General features: G+C 34.5%; 1 protein-coding gene across 2 annotated transcripts; it reads right to left on the reverse strand.

The window, feature by feature from the left end:
* Positions 1–1,263: 1,263 nt before the first annotated feature.
* Positions 1,264–15,731, reverse strand: LOC144962857 (cytochrome b-c1 complex subunit 6, mitochondrial-like). 2 transcript variants are annotated; one of them, XM_078896197.1, is made up of 5 exons: positions 15,623–15,726; positions 10,300–10,335; positions 7,039–7,071; positions 3,370–3,531; positions 1,264–1,673 (listed from the first exon to the last, which is right to left on the reverse strand). In XM_078896197.1, the coding sequence occupies exons 1-5, from the start codon at positions 15,722–15,724 to the stop codon at positions 1,641–1,643; spliced, it is 366 nt and encodes a 121-aa protein (XP_078752323.1). In that variant the 5' UTR covers positions 15,725–15,726; the 3' UTR covers positions 1,264–1,640. The 2 variants fall into 2 exon arrangements, with proteins under 2 accessions (XP_078752323.1, XP_078752324.1); XM_078896198.1 differs by lacking the exon at positions 10,300–10,335 and having other exon boundaries at positions 15,623–15,731.
* Between the last annotated feature and the right edge of the window lie 5,699 nt (positions 15,732–21,430).

Below are 21,430 nucleotides of genomic sequence, written 5' to 3' on the forward strand. Positions count from 1 at the left end.
TTGGTTGGATGACTTGATCTATACTGGGCTGGGAAGGTCACACTTGCTGAACCCCGCTATCTGCTGTTTTCCATTTCCTTTTTGCTTGGCACAAAGTGGAGTCCTTTGAAATACTCATTACTCTTTACATACTCATTCTTTCACCACATTCAAGTGTAAAATGAGTACTTGGCTGATTGAAGGACGAATAGACACTCCGTTATATAGTGCCAAACAAATGTCATGTCTGATACATGTTAAGCGCTGCTGTTTGCTTGGGACTCCCAGTAAAAAACTTTGAGCACATATATTGAATATTACATTATATAGAAGTGCATATTAAAAAAAAAAATTCTGTCTCTTAGAATTAGGCATATTATAGTTTTCAGTTTTTGCTATATTGTTTGTTTTTAAGGCGCTTGCAACACATTTAGGTCATATCAGTACCGGTAAAAAGGATGAAAATTGGATAGTTGTACAATTAAAAGGACTTGAGGAAAAGGTAAGACAAAGGGGAATGGTACAAATAGGGAACAGATTAGATGCAGATTCCAAGAGCACACTATCAGTGTACTAGTTTGAGATTACCTAAATGTTTCACCCAGACACCAACAAGATCCCATTAAGAGGAATGCACTCAAATCAAATCACATGTTAAAATTTTTTTTTTTTAATTAACTACATAACAGAGAGATGATTTACAAGGAAAAATTATCATCTCCCAAAACTATAACTATACATTCAACTGTTTCCCTCCCAGCCAAGGTCAGGACAAAACTCAGTATCTCACTCCAAGACAAAGACAGAAAGAAATTGGAAAACATATACAGGGGGATGATAGAAGTAGAAGACACAGCAAGTACCTCCCTGCCCACTATGGGAATGAGAGGTCGGGAACCCCACCCAGTTTTACTATATAATAAAGTGCAGCATGGCTATATCGACAACGCACAGGGTCATTGTCAAGTTGGCAATAAGCAAGGTTGGAGATAAACATGAGGTCAGTTTAATGAAATGTCACTGTAAGTACGCACAGACATTCCATTGCAACTTTATCATAATTAAAGACAAGAATTGATCTGTTGGAAACATAAACAACAGATTATTGGCCACTCATTTGCAATTGTGAAGAAAAATAATCCCCCACCCCATCCCTTTCATATTAATGCATGTAGGTAATATTTACATCAGACTTGCATTTATTTGTTACTCAATTTTCTAGGACAGTTAAATAAAAGAATTAATTCAATAAAAAATTAATAAAAACAAACTCAAACGCATATGTATATATAAATTAATCACAAGTGACTTTATTCAAACGAGGATATTAAATAGAATGGATAAAATCACTATCATGACCAACACAGTTTTCATACTATTAACTCGACATATTTTATATTTAAAAAAACACTTTAGACAAGATAATACGGCAAACAGATAAACACAACTTGCACGCTATTTTGAGACCTATCTTAAAGTTGAAATCAATACATAATTGTAACCACTTTCAATACCATAAATAAATGAACTATACTAATGGCATTACGAAGAAAAAAAAAAAAGAAAATTCTTTCAAAGAGTAAAATGTAAAAACTTTCCTTGGTCAAAGATAATTGAAAGTACTATACAAGCCCCCAAATTGTACCCCATTACCTACACAACTATTTTAACTTGGTAAATAAAGTCTTTGATACCTGCAAAAGAAAAGAGAGGATAAAATATTACTGTAATGTCACAAATTAACGAAAGCAGTAATAATAAATTATCTACTAGTTTCTGCTTTGAGAATAATCAATTAAAAAATAATTATTAATATTTGTTTGAGTGCTTGGAACCAAATGGAAAAAAAATTCTCGATTGTGTAAGAATGTTTAATGAAATCTATTACAAATACAACCAAATGGAAATGGTTAATGAATGAAACTCAGTATCACTACAGACTTGCTAACTTTTCAGAGATAAAATCAGAGATAATCTTGAGTTTATATGAAGATGTGATAACTGATAATGACGAATGATGATGATGGTAGTGGTGGTGACGATGATAATGATGACAATGGCTTTTCCGGAATATAATAAAATCCTATCAAAAGCAGGAAAAAAGCTAGAAATTAGTGAAATAAGGAATGAGAACAAATATAAGGAATTTCCCTGATAAAATCAGGAGAGTTATCAGATCTAGATGGTAATAATAATAATAAATCATTTGTATTGCGCGCAAATTCCATGTATTCATGCTCTAAGGCGCTTGAGAAAACTATATAGGTATGCAAACATTGATTATTCAATTTTAATTTTGACTTTTAAGCACATGCTATATTGTAAGAAAATTCTTCATAAACAATGAAAGGGGACTGATGTCACTGACTAAAGGCCCACCCCTCAGATGACCAAACAACTGAATGATTAGATTAAGTAAGCAAGATGGGTGATTTAATTGTAAACAGTGCTATTGATGCCTCAGAAATATGCTATCTTGTAGCAAAGTCAAGCAATGTTAAACATGATCAGTGCCCAGATTGGTGGCAATGATTCCAGTAAAAAAAAAGGACATTTAACAGGCGACTTGTACTGCATGGAATGGAATTTTCAATCCCTATGGCCTGCTGGTGGGGACAAATGAAGCATAATGAAAAAGCATTGTGCATGGAGAAGCCTTGGACAAATGCTACAGGGAATGAGATTAGCGGAAGAGTAGCGTCCCTTGATTGGACGTCACCGACTGAGAAGTTATTTGTAAACAAACCATCTTTTACTTTTAATTTGTAGTCTACATCATATTTTGTTAACAATGGAGAAAACTAAAGAAAAGATCTACGTTGATTATGATATGCATTTTTGTACATAAATATAAATAATAAACTTTGTATTTGGAGCGGCTTGGGTTGTAGTTGGTTTGTTTACAAATGACTTCTCCGCCGGTGACGTCCAATCAAGGGACACTACTCTTCTGCTAATCTCATTCCCTATATAGATAGAATGCGCCTGGCCAAGGAGTTCACAACATTGCCATCCGGAAGTATAACGGACCAACACACAAACTCTGTGTAACCATGAACGTTTATAGTCAGGTTGATACAGTTTAGTGAGAACAACTCACAAACGCGGATGGCAAAAACAATAACAAAGGCCTGAGTGACGTCATCTTCGAACTATCTATAAATGCACTTTTTAAAGAAAAGATGCATGGTTATACACAAAATTTATATTAGACGGCGAATATTTTTTTTAAATAGCAGGTTAAGAGACAAACTATCGCGCGAGTATAGGATACCTAAGTTGTATGTAACAAGAGTAAATTTAGTTACACAACAGACAGAGAGCGGGTTATTAAACTTAATGGACGTTTACAATATAGGCAATGACTATGATGCTAAAATTCTCACTTACACAATGATCCACACAATGCATGAAGTCTATTAGTTCTTCTACACATGTTTCTGATGTTCTTGTTTTACTCTCCACTCTTGCATTACATTCGTCTAGCTTTGCTTTATAGGCTTGGCAATCTTTTTTCTCTGCACATTTCTCTTTCAGTTCATCTTGAGGATCCTGTCATTTAGACAAACAAGAAAACCACTATCTCAATTTAAGTAATCATATTGCATTTGGACTGCCAGCAGCAACAAATAATTAAAAGGGAATACTGCACTAATAAAATAAATGAAACTAACAAAAACATGTAAAAAGATTACTAACAAGGGTTTCTGCTTAGTCCACCAGCCAACTGAGAAACAAAGAGAGATGGGGGGGGGGAGGGGAAATGGAGAAGGTAAATTACGAGGGCTGTCCCACGGTAAAACCGGAAAAGGTCATTCAAATCAATCATTTTTGTCCTATTGTGATAAAGTTTTCACACAATATACCTTGAAAAGAGCAGTATTTCTCAACATAATCACCATCCCGCAGTATGCATCTTCACCATCCCTTAACCAGGTAGAAGATAGCTTCCCTGAATAATTTTTCGTCCAGAAACTTCAACCAGTCTTTCACAGCTTCAGCAAGGTCAGCATCTTTGTGAACCACATTCCAGATAGATGGCATTTCAAGGGTCCAAACAGGGGGTAATCTGACGGGACCAAGTCAGGACTGTGAGGGGAATGGGGTAGAACCTCCCAGCCAAACCTTTGGATCAGTTTTTCATGACACTTGCAGTGTGGAGTGTTGCATCGTCATGCTGCCAAATGACCCCGCTGGTCAACCATTGACATTAGCATTGACAGTTCATCCTAGTTCTAAAATGTCAAAAAGCAGACCACCCTTTGCAACCCAGAAAACTGTGGCCATGGTTTTATTTACTGATGGCTGAACATTAAACTTTTTCGGGGGGCAGTGAAGACATGCGCTTCCAAACCAGTGAATCCCTCTTTACTTCAAGTTCAAGGGTCGTGTGATGTATCCAAGTCTCGTCACCTGTAATAATGCTACTCAGGAATTCTTCATCATCCTGCTGGATGTCTCCAGAATGTTCATGACTCCTGCCACAGCTTGACAATGATTCAACTAAGTCTCAAATATGCCAACTCGTTTCGTCTCTCTTTCGAGACTCATTTAGCAGAGACCATGCAATAGTGTAACTCATCAAAGACTATTATTTGGACAGCAATATCAAATGATTCTGATATTTCTCAGATTTTAAGTTGCCTATCTGTTTGGATGAGTTCATTAACACGGCTTGCATTGTCCTCTATCTTTGCAAAAGCACAAGGTGTGAACTTTGTCTTGGACATCAGTATGCATGACTTTGAACCTACTGCATCACTCATATACCTTTGACTTCCCCAGTGCGTTCTTGCCATAAACTGACTATGTTACAGTGTGAATTTCAGAACGTTTCAGACCTTTGGCACCAGAAACTGAATTACAGATCTTACCTCTACCTTTGGCCTCTTTTTCAATGGGGTAGCCATGATAGTTGAGCCAATGTGTTAGTTTGTAATACGCGATGAATTGAAAAATGTTGAATAGTTTTCAAGATACACCGTTTTTCCAGGTTTCTGTGGGACAGCCCTTTTATAATATCAATTAGAAATGTGCTTTCAGTTTATAATATCAATTAGAAATGTGCTTTCAGTCTCAAAATACTCACATCTTAACAGACCAACTAATGAAGCAAATTTCTCCTAACAATGATATTCAACGATGCATTTACACCAATTTCATCTATAAAATGTAATTGATGTAAATATCAATTAGGATTCATATTGATTGTTTAAAGAAAATTAATCTTGCATAATCAATGGGATGATAATTTTGTATCTTTCATCAAATGACATTTAAGGCTGTGATATTTCTTTTTAAAATGATGAAATAAAACAAACATAATTTTCATAAAGAAATACAATCATATATTTGTAAACACAATTTTTTGTTTATCTGTTTTTACAGGTTTTACGGTGCTTGCAACACACTTAGGTCATAAGAAAATGGGATAGTCAAAAAAGATATAGATTTACAATTAAAAGCACATAGGAAAAGACAAAGGGGAGGGGTTCAAATAAGGAAGAGATGAAGATTTGAAGAGCATACCATCAATGTACTTAGTTTGAGATCACCTTTAAGTCTCATCCGGACACAAGCACAAAATCCAACAAAGAGGAATACACTCAAATGCTTAACTTATACATTAAAAATAACAAATATAATAATACATAACAGAGAGATGATTTACAAGGAAAAAAATATCATCTCCCAAAACAATAACTATGCATTTGACTGTTTCCCTCCCAGCCAGGACTCCAACCAGAGCCAGGACAAAACCAAGTAATCTCATTCCAGGACAAAACCAAGTAATCTCATTCCAAGACAAAGACAGAAAGCATGTTGGAAAACAGATACCGGTGGATAGAAGACGCAGTAAGTACATCCCTGCCCACTATGGGAGGTCAAAACACCCACCCAGGTAAACACAATTGATAAAAAAAACAAAAAGAACAACAACAACAACAAAAACAATAACAGATGATTCAATTAAAGCCACAAGGTAAACCAATTCTAACAAACAAACAAAAGGCCACTTTTGATTTTTACAAAGCATCAATCGTAAATGAAATACAAAACAGCTTGTAACACATCAAAATTAAATAACCATCCATTACTCACAATCATATCCGACTTCAAGTCATGGAGAAAATTATTAAAAGCATTTGATGAAAGTAAAATGGAGAAATTTATTTATAAGTCTTAGTGTGCTACCTTTATCCAAAGCACCAAATACGTTCCACAGATTCAAACATAACTGAAATTCTCTATGGCAAAAAGAGGATTTTGTCTGCTTTAAAATTAAAAGTCCTTGTTTATAATATTTTGAAACAGTAAAACAAACTTGGCACAAGTGTGACTTTGTTGTCTCAGCCTAATTTAGGTGTATAAAATTGTTAAAAGATGGACATAAAATCTATACATCAAGCTGCAACAAAACGTAATCAGCTGTATAAGGGCTAACCCACACTGGAGACTGACTCTGACGTCCTCTGCCAACTACCGGATGAAGACGTCAGGCACGGAAGAAATACTAAGAATAAAGAGAAGAGCCGCTAGACCTACCCATACCAAGCTCGAAATAAAAAAATTAAAAAACGACAGAGGGCGTCGGGTGCTTGGTTTGGGTAGGTCTTGCGGCTCTTCTCTTTATTCTTAGTATTTTGTCCATGCCTGATGTCTTTATCCAGAAGACGGCAGGGGATGGCAGTGTCGGGTCATCAGAGTGAGTCTCCGGTGTGGGTTAGCCCTGAGACCTCTTGCAATCAAAGAAACTAACAGGGAGGATATATTCATATCAAGAAAGACATAATTTAATAAATGAGATAACATAACTCTTGCTACAGAAGAACCAGTTTGAATCCCACTGTCGGCATGTCATTTATTTTTTCAATAGGTAAGAGTAAGAAACTTTGCCCATTAAGCTCACTTTGCTGTGTTGCACTACAGCTGATGCCTGGGATAATCTCTGTCCGTATTTGTTTTTGTTGGGTTTATTATTCAGATCAATCCTTTAAAGTGAATAAAGAGAATTTAATTTCTTTCTCATTTAACACTGAATAATGTAAAATTACTTACAACTAAGTCCTCCTCTTCCTCTTCTTCTGGATCCTGGTGACAAAAAAAAAAAAGAAAAAAAGATAAATAAGAAAATAAGAAAAATAGAATAAAAACTATAGTGGCACGAACATTTTTCCACTAAAAAGATAAACAATTTAAATCAACATAGATTAGATGAACCAAATAGAACAGATGGTAAATAAACAGTTTTTCAAAAAGTAAATCAGTCATTGAGACCATAGTCATAACAATTTTTTTAAAATTTTAAATTGAAATCACTCCGAGTGTCTGTTGAAGTAGGTCACATGCATTGTCATATTGGGAGTTTCTCGAGAATTTGCTGGTTGATATTACAAAATTGAGATGACAAATGAACAAAAAAACTAATTACAAACAAACAATCAAACAGGAAAAAAACACACACAAACATACACACAGCAATTACTGGGAACAAGTCAGCATTTTCTCTCCATATATAACTGCTATGCATGTTAGTAATGTTACATTTTCAGAGGAAATTATACCCATAAAGGACAACTCAAGCTTAAGAACCTGTCCCAAAGTTACGATACATTTCACATCTTTCTTTACTAATGAGATACTAGTACTAGAGATCTGCTGTGCTCTTGTTGAATAGAAAACAATCAGTGTATATATATATATATAATATATATATATATAATATATATATATAATATATATAATATATATATATATATATATATATATATATTATAATAATATATATATATTTATATCACAATCATAACAATAGAAAAAAAACATAAACATTCAAGCACTCGTGTGAGGACAAAAATCGCGTTCTAATTCTTTATCTTTAAAGGAGTTAAAGAGCGCATTGTTAAACCGATATAAATCATGCAGGACAGAAAACAGAAAAAGATTAAAACAGCAATCAATATGAGTGTCCAATCTAGGAATATTCTAATACAGTAGTCACCGCATAATAAGCCACATCTCTTGGGTAAAAGACATTCTAATCCATTTCATCTAATAACCTGCTTTTGTTTTCAATATAAAGTAAAAGAGCAACATAAAAATGGAAATCATCAGGCTTATGTGATATAGTCCCTTATCCCGAGTTAAATATATTAACAAAAGAATCAAAGACTGATCAAGATGATACCTTTTGACACCGAGACAAAGCATCTAACATCTTTCAGATATATAGTAATTGAGTCGTGCATATGCACAATTTCTCTAATTCCAGTGCATTACTACTGCAGACATTTCATGGCTACAGAGATACATTGGCTATCAAATAGTCTTGGAGGGACAGTTGCTATTTGAAAGGAAATGTTCTTTACACACAGTAACAAAAACAAACAAACAACAACAATAACTTAAGACTATAGCAAAACAAGAGCATGTTGATTTATTATGGTAAAATTATAACAAAGGAATCTTATTCAGATTAGGGAAAAGTAAAGTTTCGCCCCTTCTACAAAATATATTTTTCCTACCAGTTAAATGTTTCAAATACACTTGTTCCTTTGCATTGCAATCCGTTCTGGTGAAGTACGCAATAAAGTTTCACCCAAGAAGTGGGTTAATGGGCAACAAATATCTTACATAGATTCTCAGACATATGTAAATAATATATATGATCTAAACAAAACAAAAAAAAAAGATAAACACCAAAACATTATAAATATTAATCAATAGCAAATAAAAATGCAATAAAGAAACAATCAACAACAACAAGAAGAAAACGGATCTCATAGAAAAGTATATCAAAATTAAATTATAGCATTAATAAATTTGACCTTTGCAATCGCCAATATAAGAGAATATAATAGAAATATTATCTGTCAGGTTCAAGACTACTCAATTTACTAAACCTAGCAGGGATCTCCAATGAGTGCACTTTTACTAAGAAAAAAAATTGAAGGGGAAGAAAACAACAGATAAAAAAAATAATTTCCTATTTGCTAACTCAGTCAATCAAATGCTAGTTATGTCAGATACATCAATGATCACATCTCTCCACTCCTATCAGCTCTCTTCAAGAACTTCACGAGTGAAAAGCAAGTAACTGGTCTGAAAGTATTTCCCCAATTGACTGAAACCTGAAATTGACCTGATTCATGCTCCACAAAACTAAAAAAAAAAAAAATAATAAAAAGTAAAACTTGCAACAAGCAGGTCAAATCATTGATTAAAATAGGAAAAACTGTAATCCTAGTCGACAATCCAATAAATATAAGAACACAAACTACCTTTAAATATAATTATTGTAAAACTATAATCAAAAGGGAGGAATTTCGTAATCATCAAATCATACCATACAATCTCAGTACGGAAACCTTGCCTTTGAAAATCTGCCACACCAGCAAACAATATCTCTGAAGCTTACCAAACCAAAATGTTTGAACGTTCCAGTAAACTTTCACCCATGCGCATATCTTATCTGCTCATCATCAACTTAATGGAGATTTTTTCAATGGTCATTCTTTATCTTCATCTTCTTCTTTTCCCTTCTTTTATGGCTATTAGCACTGCTTTTTCTGGACCATTCTTTATGTACATGAGACCAAGAAATCTCATCCAATCACCTGAAAATTGTTGGCTTTGTGCCAATTTGAAAGAATACTGATTCATTTCTCACTTTATCTTTCAACAATATATTCAATAGTTATTTAATACTTGACCACTGCTAAACACTCCTTACTGAATTTCCAGCATTCACAGCCATATAAGAGAATAAATAGACCACGTGTATTATATCTTTGTAATGTGAATTCTAATATTGATGTTTATGTTTATCATTATGTTCTTAAGATCATTAAAACTTAACGTTCCCAGGGCAATACCCTCTATATTCTGTAAAAGCACAGCCAAGTATTTACTTGTTGAACTGCACTCTGTATTGTTAACTGCCTCTCGTTCAATCAAATATTCATCATATCTAAAAATCAAAGTAACCGACAGAGATAAATTCACGGACTTAAACACAAGTTCAACTTGAAACAAAACATCACATCTTCGATGAAAATCATAGAATGACTTCAATATGTAAAATATCAAAGATGGGACTTTCTACAACTGCACACCACAAAATGGAATTTAATTTTCAACAAATCGTGCTGGACTTTAGTATCACAATTTGTGTGTCAGTCAGTCACCATACAGTGATAAACAGTCTAAAAAACTAAGCCCATCAATTAATCCAGATTTTTTTTTAATCATTTTTTTTTCAAAAGCAAATTTGATGAAAAAATAAAGAAACTGAACATCTGAATATTCATGAGAACTCACCGTTTTATTTCCAACATTATGAGCGATGAATAGTTCCTAAATAAATACAGAAATTAAAAGAAAAGAAAAAAGAAAAACAACCTGAGAAATTGCAAGATTGCTGGATCAAACCCCTCAAAAGAAGAGAATTAAAGTTGTTGTTTTTTTTTTTAAAGAGAAACACCAAACGAGGAAAAGAACGAACAAGGGTCTGTACCTCACAGAAGCAAAAGCATTTACAATCAGTTTCACCCTAAAGGGAGCAAAGTTTAAAGAACAAAAAAAAAAAAAAAATCACTGAAGATATTGAATCTGAAGAAAAATCAAGCATGATAATGACATTTTCTGCTTCTATTTCTATTATTTTCATACAATAAAATGTATGTTTAATGAGGGAATAAAAGTATTAGGGAACGAATGCACATAATCTAAAGATATGTTGATTGTATCCAGTCACTCATACTCATACTGCATTTTTTTTTTTTTTAACAAAACTATTAGTGTCCTTTAATAGCAAACTAAAACTGATTATTAAAAAGAAAAAATAGAACAATGAACACCAACTAAACATTTTAAACTGACAATGAAGTTAAAATTACTGAAACTTGCTGCTAATTCTAGAAAGGTAAAGAATTATATATAAGAATAATGCAGATGCTCAGTGTTTGCTACTTAACATTAAAGTTAATTCTTTCCAATAAGAAAGAAATATGAAAAACTTATTGTTAAGTATATTAATTTACTATAACCAATGGTTGCAATAAATTTTCTAATTTACTGCAGTACAATATGATGAACCTTATTGTTGAATAATGAATCTTTTTAAAGCTAAATATCCAAATTAACAATTTAAATGCATGAAATAATAAATTCATGTTCAAACTCTTTTGAAGTAACAACATGGAAACACTTCAGGATAATCACCAAGCAAAACCCTTTTGCAGTTGCAAAAAGGAAACAATTCAAGGTAGTAACCAAACAAAGAAAAGAAAAAAAAATGTAAATGGCCGCAACTTTATTTACTTAAGCCTTTTCACCTAATCTTCATTAAATACAATTATTTAATTCAGAATCATTATCACTGTTTATTCCTAAAATTCCATCTAATAAAAAAAATCAAAAAAAAACAAAAAACAAGACTATCAAACGCATGGGTGCAAGAAACTGGACCTCAAAAAGCCTGCAAGTCTACTTATGACCAGACATATAATCTGAAAAAGCCTGCAAGATTCACTGACTTATCTCGTCATTTGAAGTCTTGTTCTCAGCATCTAGTCTTCATAATAGTAGGCCACAATTGTTGTATGTTTAATCCAAAGGTTGTAATGCAGTAATTTGTTAAGTTTCTTGTCACAAGTTGCACAATTTTGAAATAGACAAAAATAAACTAAAGAAAATTTTTTTAAATCAATCAAATCCTGTAGCCGGCACTCTTGCACCCATGCAAACGTTTGCATCTCCAATTAACAAAAAAATTCTGGTATAAAATTTTTACATGTGAAATCAAATGAGACAAGAGTTTCATAATCTTAGAATCTTAAATAAAGAATCTATCCGGGTCAAATTTTCCTTCATATCCTCTAGATTTGAAGGAAACACCTTATTCTCACTGCATTAACACCACATATTAAAAAACTAGAAACAGTAACAAAACTCAAAACTTGCTTCTCAAAAATAAAAAGAATGGAACAATTCTGCAACAAAACACATGGCAATTAGAAAGACACATGTACTATGTTGGAATTTATTTCAATGTTTGTAATGGACACAAATGCAAGCTAACTATAAACTATTATTAATAAATTCCTTTTTTAACTTTAGAAAACACTGAAAACAACTCAAAGAAGAGATAATTGTGTAGCTTTGTGATCTAGTTGTACGACCCTTAGCTTGCATTCAATAGCCCAAAGGTTTGAATCCTACAGTGGGTGACATCACAAAATAATATCACAAACATAGATATGTTTCATTGCTCAAGTCATTGCGCAAACTTAATATCAATTATTCAACTCTAATCAATTTGAAATTCATTTCATCATAGCATCAGAAGATAATTGCAACCACTGCAACATTACTTGATTTTGTTTTGTTTGTTTGTTTGTTTTATCCAGCCATAGAGGTGACTGACGTACTTAGCATATCAACCAATCATACCCCTGATGGACTCAGCTACTTCAAGTATATCAGTGACTTTCTCAATATAGACATTTTTCCAACTGTATTAGTGATCATCTGACTTGTTAATTTTTGTATCTAAAACAAAAACTAAAGAATTTGTCTCTATATGAAGGCATAGCATTTACAAAACCAATATTATTAAAGGATTCTGTTTGAGCCCCCCCCCCCCCCCCCCCCCCACCTCCCACATTTTCTGTTAACTTTTTATAAAGCCTTGGCCCACCCTTTGCAAGTTGCAGAAACCCCTGGAAGTTGGAGGAAGAGGGGAAGTGGTGGATGCAAACTCATTAAGATTCTTAATTTCAAAATTAATAGTCAATCAGAATAGATTTCATAAAAATAGTATATATAAACAGGGAGATGAAATAAAACATTGGGTTCTGATTATACAGTAGAACTCGGAAATAGCGAGTCCGACGGGTCAACTCCTGATTACTCGCTATTTCCGAGTTCTCTCTATTACCGAGTTGCCAGGAAAGGTCACTCGGCCGGTGGAAGAAAACGTTATAATATTGCTGGTTATTTCCCTCGAGTGTGTAATTCGAGTAAAAGCCGTCGCCCCAATTTCAATTTCTTCACAGAAGTGGCAGAATGCTTGGTTTTTTGTTGGGGTTTTATTTTTTGTTGTTTCTTTTTATTTCAAGTAAAATCATGACTAGAAAAAACAAGGAGATAGAAGTATGTGTGTGCGCGCGCGAGTGTTTGTATGCACTAGGCATGTCTGATGAGGTAAGCAAGCGCATCACTCAATCACTGACCTACTGAAATAATGGTTCCACGCTCCCCTCTCTCGCTGATCGTGTCGTTCGTTAACGAATGCTACTCGCTGACCGATGCTGCGAAGTGAGGCATGTTGACATGTTGGCTGCCAGTACTTACCTCGCACGTCACGTGGCACCACATTGGTGAATAATTGACCCCCACCACCAATACACACACACACACACACAAACACACACACCCAACCCCCACCCAAATTTGTTTCGCCTTCTATGTACTACTACAGACTAGGCTACTATGTAATATTACTCGTAACGAAAAATAAGAAAAGAAAAGAAGCTAGGCTAAAAATATTTAAATCGCCCTTGTCTCTTGTTTTGTTTTACTTCATTCGCAGTCCTAGGCTGGAGCAGGAAATGCTCATTATTTCAGAGTTGACCTCTTTTTCATACTCGCTACTTTCATGCTACTTTTATTGACTCAAATAAGGGGAAAAAACGGGGATTTAGATTTTACTCGCTATTTCCGAGTACGTTACTTTCATGTTCTACTGTACTGATATAAATTCAAAATTTATTAACCCAGAATATTAGACATGGATTAATCTTACATCAAACATTCATAGAATATCATAAAAATCAAGTAATAATAGTAATATCAACAATCAATGTGATTGAATAATCAGAAATTCCTCAAAATATAAATTCCTACAGATCCATCTCCTTTTTCCTGGCAAAAACAAATACAGGCACAGCCGTCATCTGGTGGTGGGCCTTCCACAAAAGGAAATTCTTCACCATCTTCGCCAGTAGCCGTGTCTTCATTTTCCTATTTAGTTTATAGTACATTCCACATCATTTATGCAAAATAGGATGAAAGTCAAACTATTCTTCAAATAGCCACAATAAAACAATTTAACAAAATGGTGCTAAAAATGTAGTGAAACATGGTTCAAAGACATAAAGCTTGACACAATGAGTCTTAGAATATTCCACCAGTCCTTGCTAACATCTCACTTTATTTACTTAAGATCATGTCCATAAAATATGTAATCCATGTTGTTTTTTATTGTTGTGTTATTCCACGATTACTAGAATTATTGTGTGGGTTTGTAGACTTGTGGCATTTTCAATGTGACCCGAAGGTTCCTGATCAAGTTCTGCTGGAAGAAGTGCAAAGATGAGTCCTAGAAAAGGCTCTTTACTTACATTCTCTAACCGTACTCAGGTGCAACACAAGTTCCTGGCCAGTAATAGTGTTGTCTTTGTCGAATATTTAAAAATTGGAATAGCGCCTTTGGCGTCATAATTTGTCCTGCCAATTAAATATTGTTATTGTCTTGGAACCACACGCTAAAACACAAATATGCACAATAATACGCTCATGTTAATTTTGTGGACAACGAAAACAAAGGTAAACGAGTTGGACAATTGTTGAAAAATTTTCAAATCATCCTTATCTTGTTGCTGATTAATGGAAGACATAGAAAAGCAATTCAGGAATCCTACTTTAACCTGGCACCAGATCTTACAGCTCCGTCTAGAGTCTAGACAGACTAGTGAGTAGAGACAGTAATTATGCGAATTAGGCTTCCAAAGCATGGTTTCATTGCCAACTACTTGCTTGGTGAAAACTGCTATGGCTAAGACTAAGACGAAAACAATTAATATTGAAATTTGAAAGACAATCTTATTTTTCCACAAAAAGTGTTAAAACTAAAACAATTCTTTTCTTTTAGTAAAACTTTTAGAATTAAATTTGAATTGTGATTTGGGGAGACCTTCCATAAGCTACTACATTCTTGTTCTAGTAGGGGGTTTGGGAGGGGGGAAACTTTTTTTTTTAAAAGTCTGCCCCCTCCCAAACCCCCGACTAGAAGTTCTAGTTCTAGTGTAGGGGGTTTGGGAGGGGGGAGACTTCTTAAGAAAAGTAAAGTAAAAGTTTCCCCCCTCCCAAACCCCCTACTACAACAAGAATACTTGGGATGTAGTAGCTTATGGAAGGTCTCCCAAAACCTCTCTTTTATTATTTTATTTTGGATCATACTTGATGATGACCGCCGAGACCGAGTCCACCAGTCTTGGCCTGTTTTTATTAGGCTCATGACAAACAAGTGAATCGGGGTGAACACTGTGTACGGAAGAGCCATTGCCATTACAGTAAAGTAAGGAGATAATGATGAAGCCAGTGTTAATTAACATAAAGGTTGTGAGATAAAAGACAATGATAAAATCAGAAAAGGGATGTGGACGTGGTTTCTTTCCATTCATTCTCTAAATAGAAAGTAGAAATTTAGAGGCAAGGTCAAACATTTTTAACCTAAGTCTTTATCACTATCACTAACAGTTCTGATAACGACCCCATAAATAATGTGAATCGATTATGAGAAGAGACAACTAGTTTCTCTTCTAGGTTTTGAAGTTTTCCTAGTTTTAAAAACACTTACATCGTCAGCAGGGTCAGATTCGGCGAACACCTTTTTAAAGAAATCCATCTTTGCGATCTTGTCTAATACTTGACCGAAGCCGAAAGAACGGAAAGACAACATTCAACATGCGCAATGTGCACACAAACAGAGGAGATTTATGAAATACGATGTGATTCATTACATTGAAAATTGAAATAAAACTTTATTTTGCCGGAGAAATGTAAATGTAAAAAATTGACGTATAGTCCAAAATATGGAACTTTTTGAGAAGACTTTTTAAAATATAGTTTTAAAAATTGAAAATACTCATATTTCTCATTTCTGATCGCTTTGATTTTAAATTCATTTTTCGTCATTTCTAAATCAGTCCGATATGAGTTTTAGGCGGTGGAGATGATTGTGTATAACATTCAAACTAACGATAAATAATCTGAGAAGTTAACATGCCATGGTGCCACTAAATCGGATTCCATTAAAATGTTAATGAAACCAAAGAAAAGCGACAGCAAACACACACACATATACGCTGACACCAGGGGACACACATACACAAACACACACGCACGCGCGCGTGTGCGCACACACAATTATTACTGTAGAGAGTTTAATAGCAATTGTAACAAAGAGTGATACAACTACACGTTCAAACGTTAATATGGCTACTTTCTAGAATGTGATGCCTTGCAGCTAATCAGTAAGGCAAACCAGACATTCGCTTCTCTCAAACAAATTTGGAGAGCAACAGGATTATATTCCAGCACTGAAATTAATATTTTTAAAAGTAATGTCTTGAGCGTTTTGCTCTATGGATCAGAATGTTGGAACATCACAGAGAATATCATCCAGAAACTTGAAGTATTCCAAAACAAATGTTTGCGACGAATCTTCAAGACATTCTTGCCAAACACAATCTCAAATGAGGACCTGAGAGAGAGAGCTGAAGTGGAGTCTCTGGAGAAACTCATTAAAAAGAGAAGATGGCAATGGTAGGGGCATGTCCGTCGCAGACCTGATGAAACACTGATAATGGAAGGCTCTACGATGGACACCCCAAGGAAAGAGGAAGCGAGGCCGCCCCAAAGAGACTTGGAGACGTACCGTAGAGAGGGACCTAGAGCAGAGAGGTCTGTCCCTCGAGATGGCTCCAAGAATAGCTGATGAAAGGACCAGATGGAGATCCCTTACATCGCTATAAGTGCCACAGGCCTGGAGAGGATTGAGAAAGTGAGCGATGCGTTGCAGCTGCTAAAAGCAGAAATTACATACTCCAGATATCATTATAATATACATTTGCATGATGCTGTGATTTCGAAAATGCACCCCCATCCTCTGGCTAAACATCTCCGACTTCAGCTCTCTGGAACATACATAACCCCCCCCCCCCCCCCCTAAAAAAAAAAAAGACTTTTTGGCCGCTGGAAGAACTCGAAAAGACGAGTACCTTCATCTTCTAAACGGGACTCCAGATATAAAAGCTGACGCGAATAAGAAGTATAACAGAAATGTACAACAGCGCCCATGACCACACTTGTACAATACCAAAAACAAAAGAAACAAACAAACAAAAACAATGAAAAAAACCGAAACTAAGCAGTAAGAACAGAAATGGTTAATTCACTTAAGATCCATATAGTACGAAAGCACTTTGAATTCTTAACTTAATTGTTCTTTATGTCTGTCTACATTTGTCTGTTGTAATGCAATCAGCTGCAAATAGTCATTGAATGAACGTTGTGTGTGTGTGTGTGTGTGTGTGTGTGTGTGTGTGTGTGTGTATGCGTCTATTTATTCTTGTGTTTGGAAGTCTGGTCGAAGTTTAAAGCGGGGGAAACTACGTTTAGGACAAGAGCTTCCTGGAATTAACACTGAATGGCAGCAAAAAAAAAACAAACAAACAATATATATATATATATATATATATATATATATATATATTATATAATATATATATATATATAATATATATATATACTGTGTGTCTAACGGGATCCACTACACACAAGTTGGAAACGACTGATTTTCTCTTTTTCCACAGTTTAAGTGGATCGCTGGCTGGCGTGTACGTTGCAGCTACGTTGATAGCCATACTGTTGATGCTGCTAATTCATTCGAAGAAGAATTTTTTTTTTTAAAACGCAAGCTTTTATACAGGGCAAAATTCAAAACATTTAATGAAGAGTCCCACACCAACAGCAACCCGTAACACGAAGGGCTTATTTGACGTCTGTCACTATGAGGCTATTTCAATTTGTTTTGTTGATTTTTTTTTTTTTGCCACAGATACAAGGATGTTATCCGCCAGGTGTTAATTTTATACCTGAGTAAAAGTAGATAATATGAATAAAATGCGTTTCTCTAGGACTCAACTTTGTGCGGCCTACAACAAAACTTGAACCTGAGATATGTAGGCCAGAAGCAGCGTCACACGCCATAAGACCACACAGACGCACATTAACATTCATGGCAAGACTTGTACATAATATTAAGGATTGATATGAGTATGAGGTCTATAGCACCAGAATGTAAAGCAATGTATAACAAAACGAAGTGGATTTCTCATATCATTTAATTATTTGTTAACAACCAACATTTCATTTTTATAATCATGGTCTATCGTGAGACAGTTCTACAGACGACGGCCTTTTGGACCAATTCATTTTAATGCCATTCGGAAAACGATGGGAAAAGGTCTTTAAAAGAATGAAATGTTACATACAGCCTGCAAGGTTAACAGTTCATCACAGGCAAATAAATCGTATTAATGCAATATGGCAAACAATCTTGTTCTAGTTATCTCCCTTCGAAAAGATCGCATCATGTCTATGACGTTTACAGTGGTCCCCGTTTATAAGCATTCCGGCCGGCTACAATTACGATCCAGCTATAGATAGTTCGAAGATGACGTCACTCATGTCTTTGTTATTGTTTTTGCCATCCGCGTTTATGAGTACTTATCACTAAACCGTATTAACCAGATTATAAACCTTCAAGACTACACACAGTTTGTGTGTTGGCCAGTTTTACTTCCGGATGGCAATTATGTGAACTTCTTAGTCAAGTGCATTCTATCTATAAGCACGCTTGGGGCGCGAAACATACTTTCTACCATATAAATTTAATATAAGCACGCTCACAGAAAGGACTCCGCTTATAAGCACGCTGACCACTACCTAAAAATGACACAATTAGAAATAACTTTACAAAATTATACATTAATAAAAGAATAACTTAAAAGAAGCTGACAATTTTAAAAAAATTGGCAATTAGGGTTAACAGAAACCATCAAAATGATCTGCAAGTAACATGGTTCACATCTCTATTTCACCATCACTTCATTTCCTTTGCACATGGAGTTCTATATCAATTGATACTTCAGTGACGAAACGGGCATTGCATGACATCGGTCATAAAATCTTAGATAACAATAGGCAGACTCGGCATCTCATTGAAACGGTAAAGGAGGGGGCGGGGGTAGAAACGGATACGTTGTCCACTTGTGGTGACGTTGACACGGTGCTAGAAGCGGGGTAAGAGAAAGGACGGTTCAGACTGTCATCGGATGTGGCCATAATTAATGGTGATCGTCTTGATACATTTCCTCAGGTGATAAGAGAGACGCATGCGAAATGCTATATTGACGTTCTCTCTGTAAGGCCATGTGATCAAGACAGTCATTTTAGGCGACCACAGTTCGTTTACAGAGGTGTTAGGTACCTGTAATCTTTTTTTTTTTTTTTTTTTTTTTTTGTTGTACAGCATACATGCACTCTGTGCCAACAACCTCAGAGGTTAAACAAACAGTTAAAACCGTCAGATTTTATCTTCAAATTAATGGCCGAGAACATAGTCAGTACCATTTCATAGACTTAGATATAGATGTATGCGCCGCTTTGCTAAGAAGCTCACAACATTGTCATCCGGAAGTATAACGGGCTAACACACTATGTGTAACCTTGAACATTTATAGTCTGGTTAGTGAGAATTACTCATAAACGCGGATGGCAAAAAACAATAACAAAGACCCGAGTGACGTCATCTTCGTACTATCTAAAGATAGTGTGCGCTTGGCTACGAAGCTCACACCATTGCCATCCGGAAGTATAACGGACCAACACACACAACTATGTGTAACCTTGAACGTTGATAGTTTGGTTAATACAGTTTAGTGAAAATTACTCGAAACGCGGACGGCAAAAAACAATAACAAAGACCTGAGCGACGTCAACTTCGTTCCATCTATAGAAGATGACATAAACAGATACATCCAATCAAAACTCAAACAAGCAACAATCACATGCTTCTTGACTCCTCTTTACACCTACGGTGTAATGCAGTCACATAATATTATGGAAGAAAAGAAAGACTACCCTAAAAAATATTTTTTAAAAATCCCATTGAAAAATGACTTTTTAATGGACCAATGGCAGTTCCAAGTTCTGGTGCATACCATTATGTATACATTTGGAAACGAAGAGAAACAAAGTTATTTTGCTGTAATATGATCATTGAACATAGATATACTTAGCAAAACAAATTTTAAAATAAAATAAAAATATAAATCTGCTTATAAGTACGATCCGGCTATAAGCACGCTCTGCTTGATTCCCAAGGACCATGCTTATCAATGTATTATTGTTATTATTGTTATCATCATCATCATCATCATCATCATCATCATCATTCTTCTTCTTCTTCTTCTTCTTCTTCTTCTTCTTCTTCTTCTTCTTCTTCTTCTTCTTCTTCTTCTTTATTTTCTTATTATTATTTTCTTATTATTCTTTTATTATTATTATTATTATTATTATTATTATTATTATTATTATTTATTATTATTATTATTATATTATTATTATATTATTATTATTATTATTATTATTATATTATTATTATTATTATTATTACCATCATCATCATCATCAGCATCATCATCATCATCATCATCATCTTCTTCTTCTTCTTCTTCTTCTTCTTCTTCTTCGTCGTCGTCGTCGTCGTCGTCGTCTTCTTCTTCTTCTTCTTCTTCTTCTTCTTCTTCTTCTTCTTCTTCTTCTTCTTCTTCTTCTTCTTCTTCTTCTTCTTGTCCTCAACAAATATGCGATCATGCTCACCTCGTACTTATTGACAATGGTTTGACGTTGCTGTAATGTTGCTTAGGTGTTCGTTTAATCTCCAGAAGTCCTCGGAAATTGTTCATTTTTTCTGCTTGTATGATGGTTTAATGTACAAAAGGCTATGATATGATTTGGTGATACTAAGCTGCTAGAAGCTGAGGGATATAAAAAGTAATAAACAAAAATGAATATAACAGCTTCAAAAAAGAATAAAATACCAAACACGGAACGTTTCAGACTCAAAACCCTTCTCCAGCCAACAACAACAAAAAATAAAGACATAAATAAATTACTAAATTCCAGATTGACGACTGAGAAATTTTATAGGTCCTCTCTGTTGTAGAAAAAGTTTGGAAAATAAACAAAAAAGAGCGTTCGACATGTAACTAAGGAATTCCAAAATGAGCCGAATTTAAAACAGCGCATAAGATTAGGTGGGCAAAAAAAAAGGATTTGATATGAGATGATATGATTTGATATGATATGATGATATGGTACGATATGATACGGTATGATATGATATAAAATATCTATAAAATAAAATGCGAAATGATTATATCATATAATATGATATTAGTAGACGGTCTATATGATAAGTATGATCTTTTTAAATTAAAAATCATCACTGCTGTTAGTTATCAGTTTTGATTTCCTTTTACCTACTTTAGTTTTTAATTGGAGACTTACTGTACTGTTTAACACTTTAAATGAACGT

The sequence above is a fragment of the Berghia stephanieae genome, chromosome 1 (genome assembly GCF_034508935.2).
Source record: "Berghia stephanieae isolate SIO BIC M18660-M18661 chromosome 1, UCSD_Bste_1.3, whole genome shotgun sequence".
Lineage (NCBI taxonomy): Eukaryota > Metazoa > Mollusca > Gastropoda > Nudibranchia > Aeolidiidae > Berghia > Berghia stephanieae.

Bases quoted from the DNA above. Each gene is read 5' to 3' on its own strand.
- LOC144962857 (XM_078896197.1), bottom strand. From the start codon at position 15,724: ATGTTGTCTTTCCGTTCTTTCGGCTTCGGTCAAGTATTAGACAAGATC. The intron at 7,072-10,299 runs GTGAGTTCTCAT...TTTTGTCACCAG, and splicing joins ATAATGTTGGAAATAAAACG to GATCCAGAAGAAGAGGAAGA. The intron at 3,532-7,038 runs GTAAGTAATTTT...TCTAAATGACAG, and splicing joins AGGAAGAGGAGGACTTAGTT to GATCCTCAAGATGAACTGAA.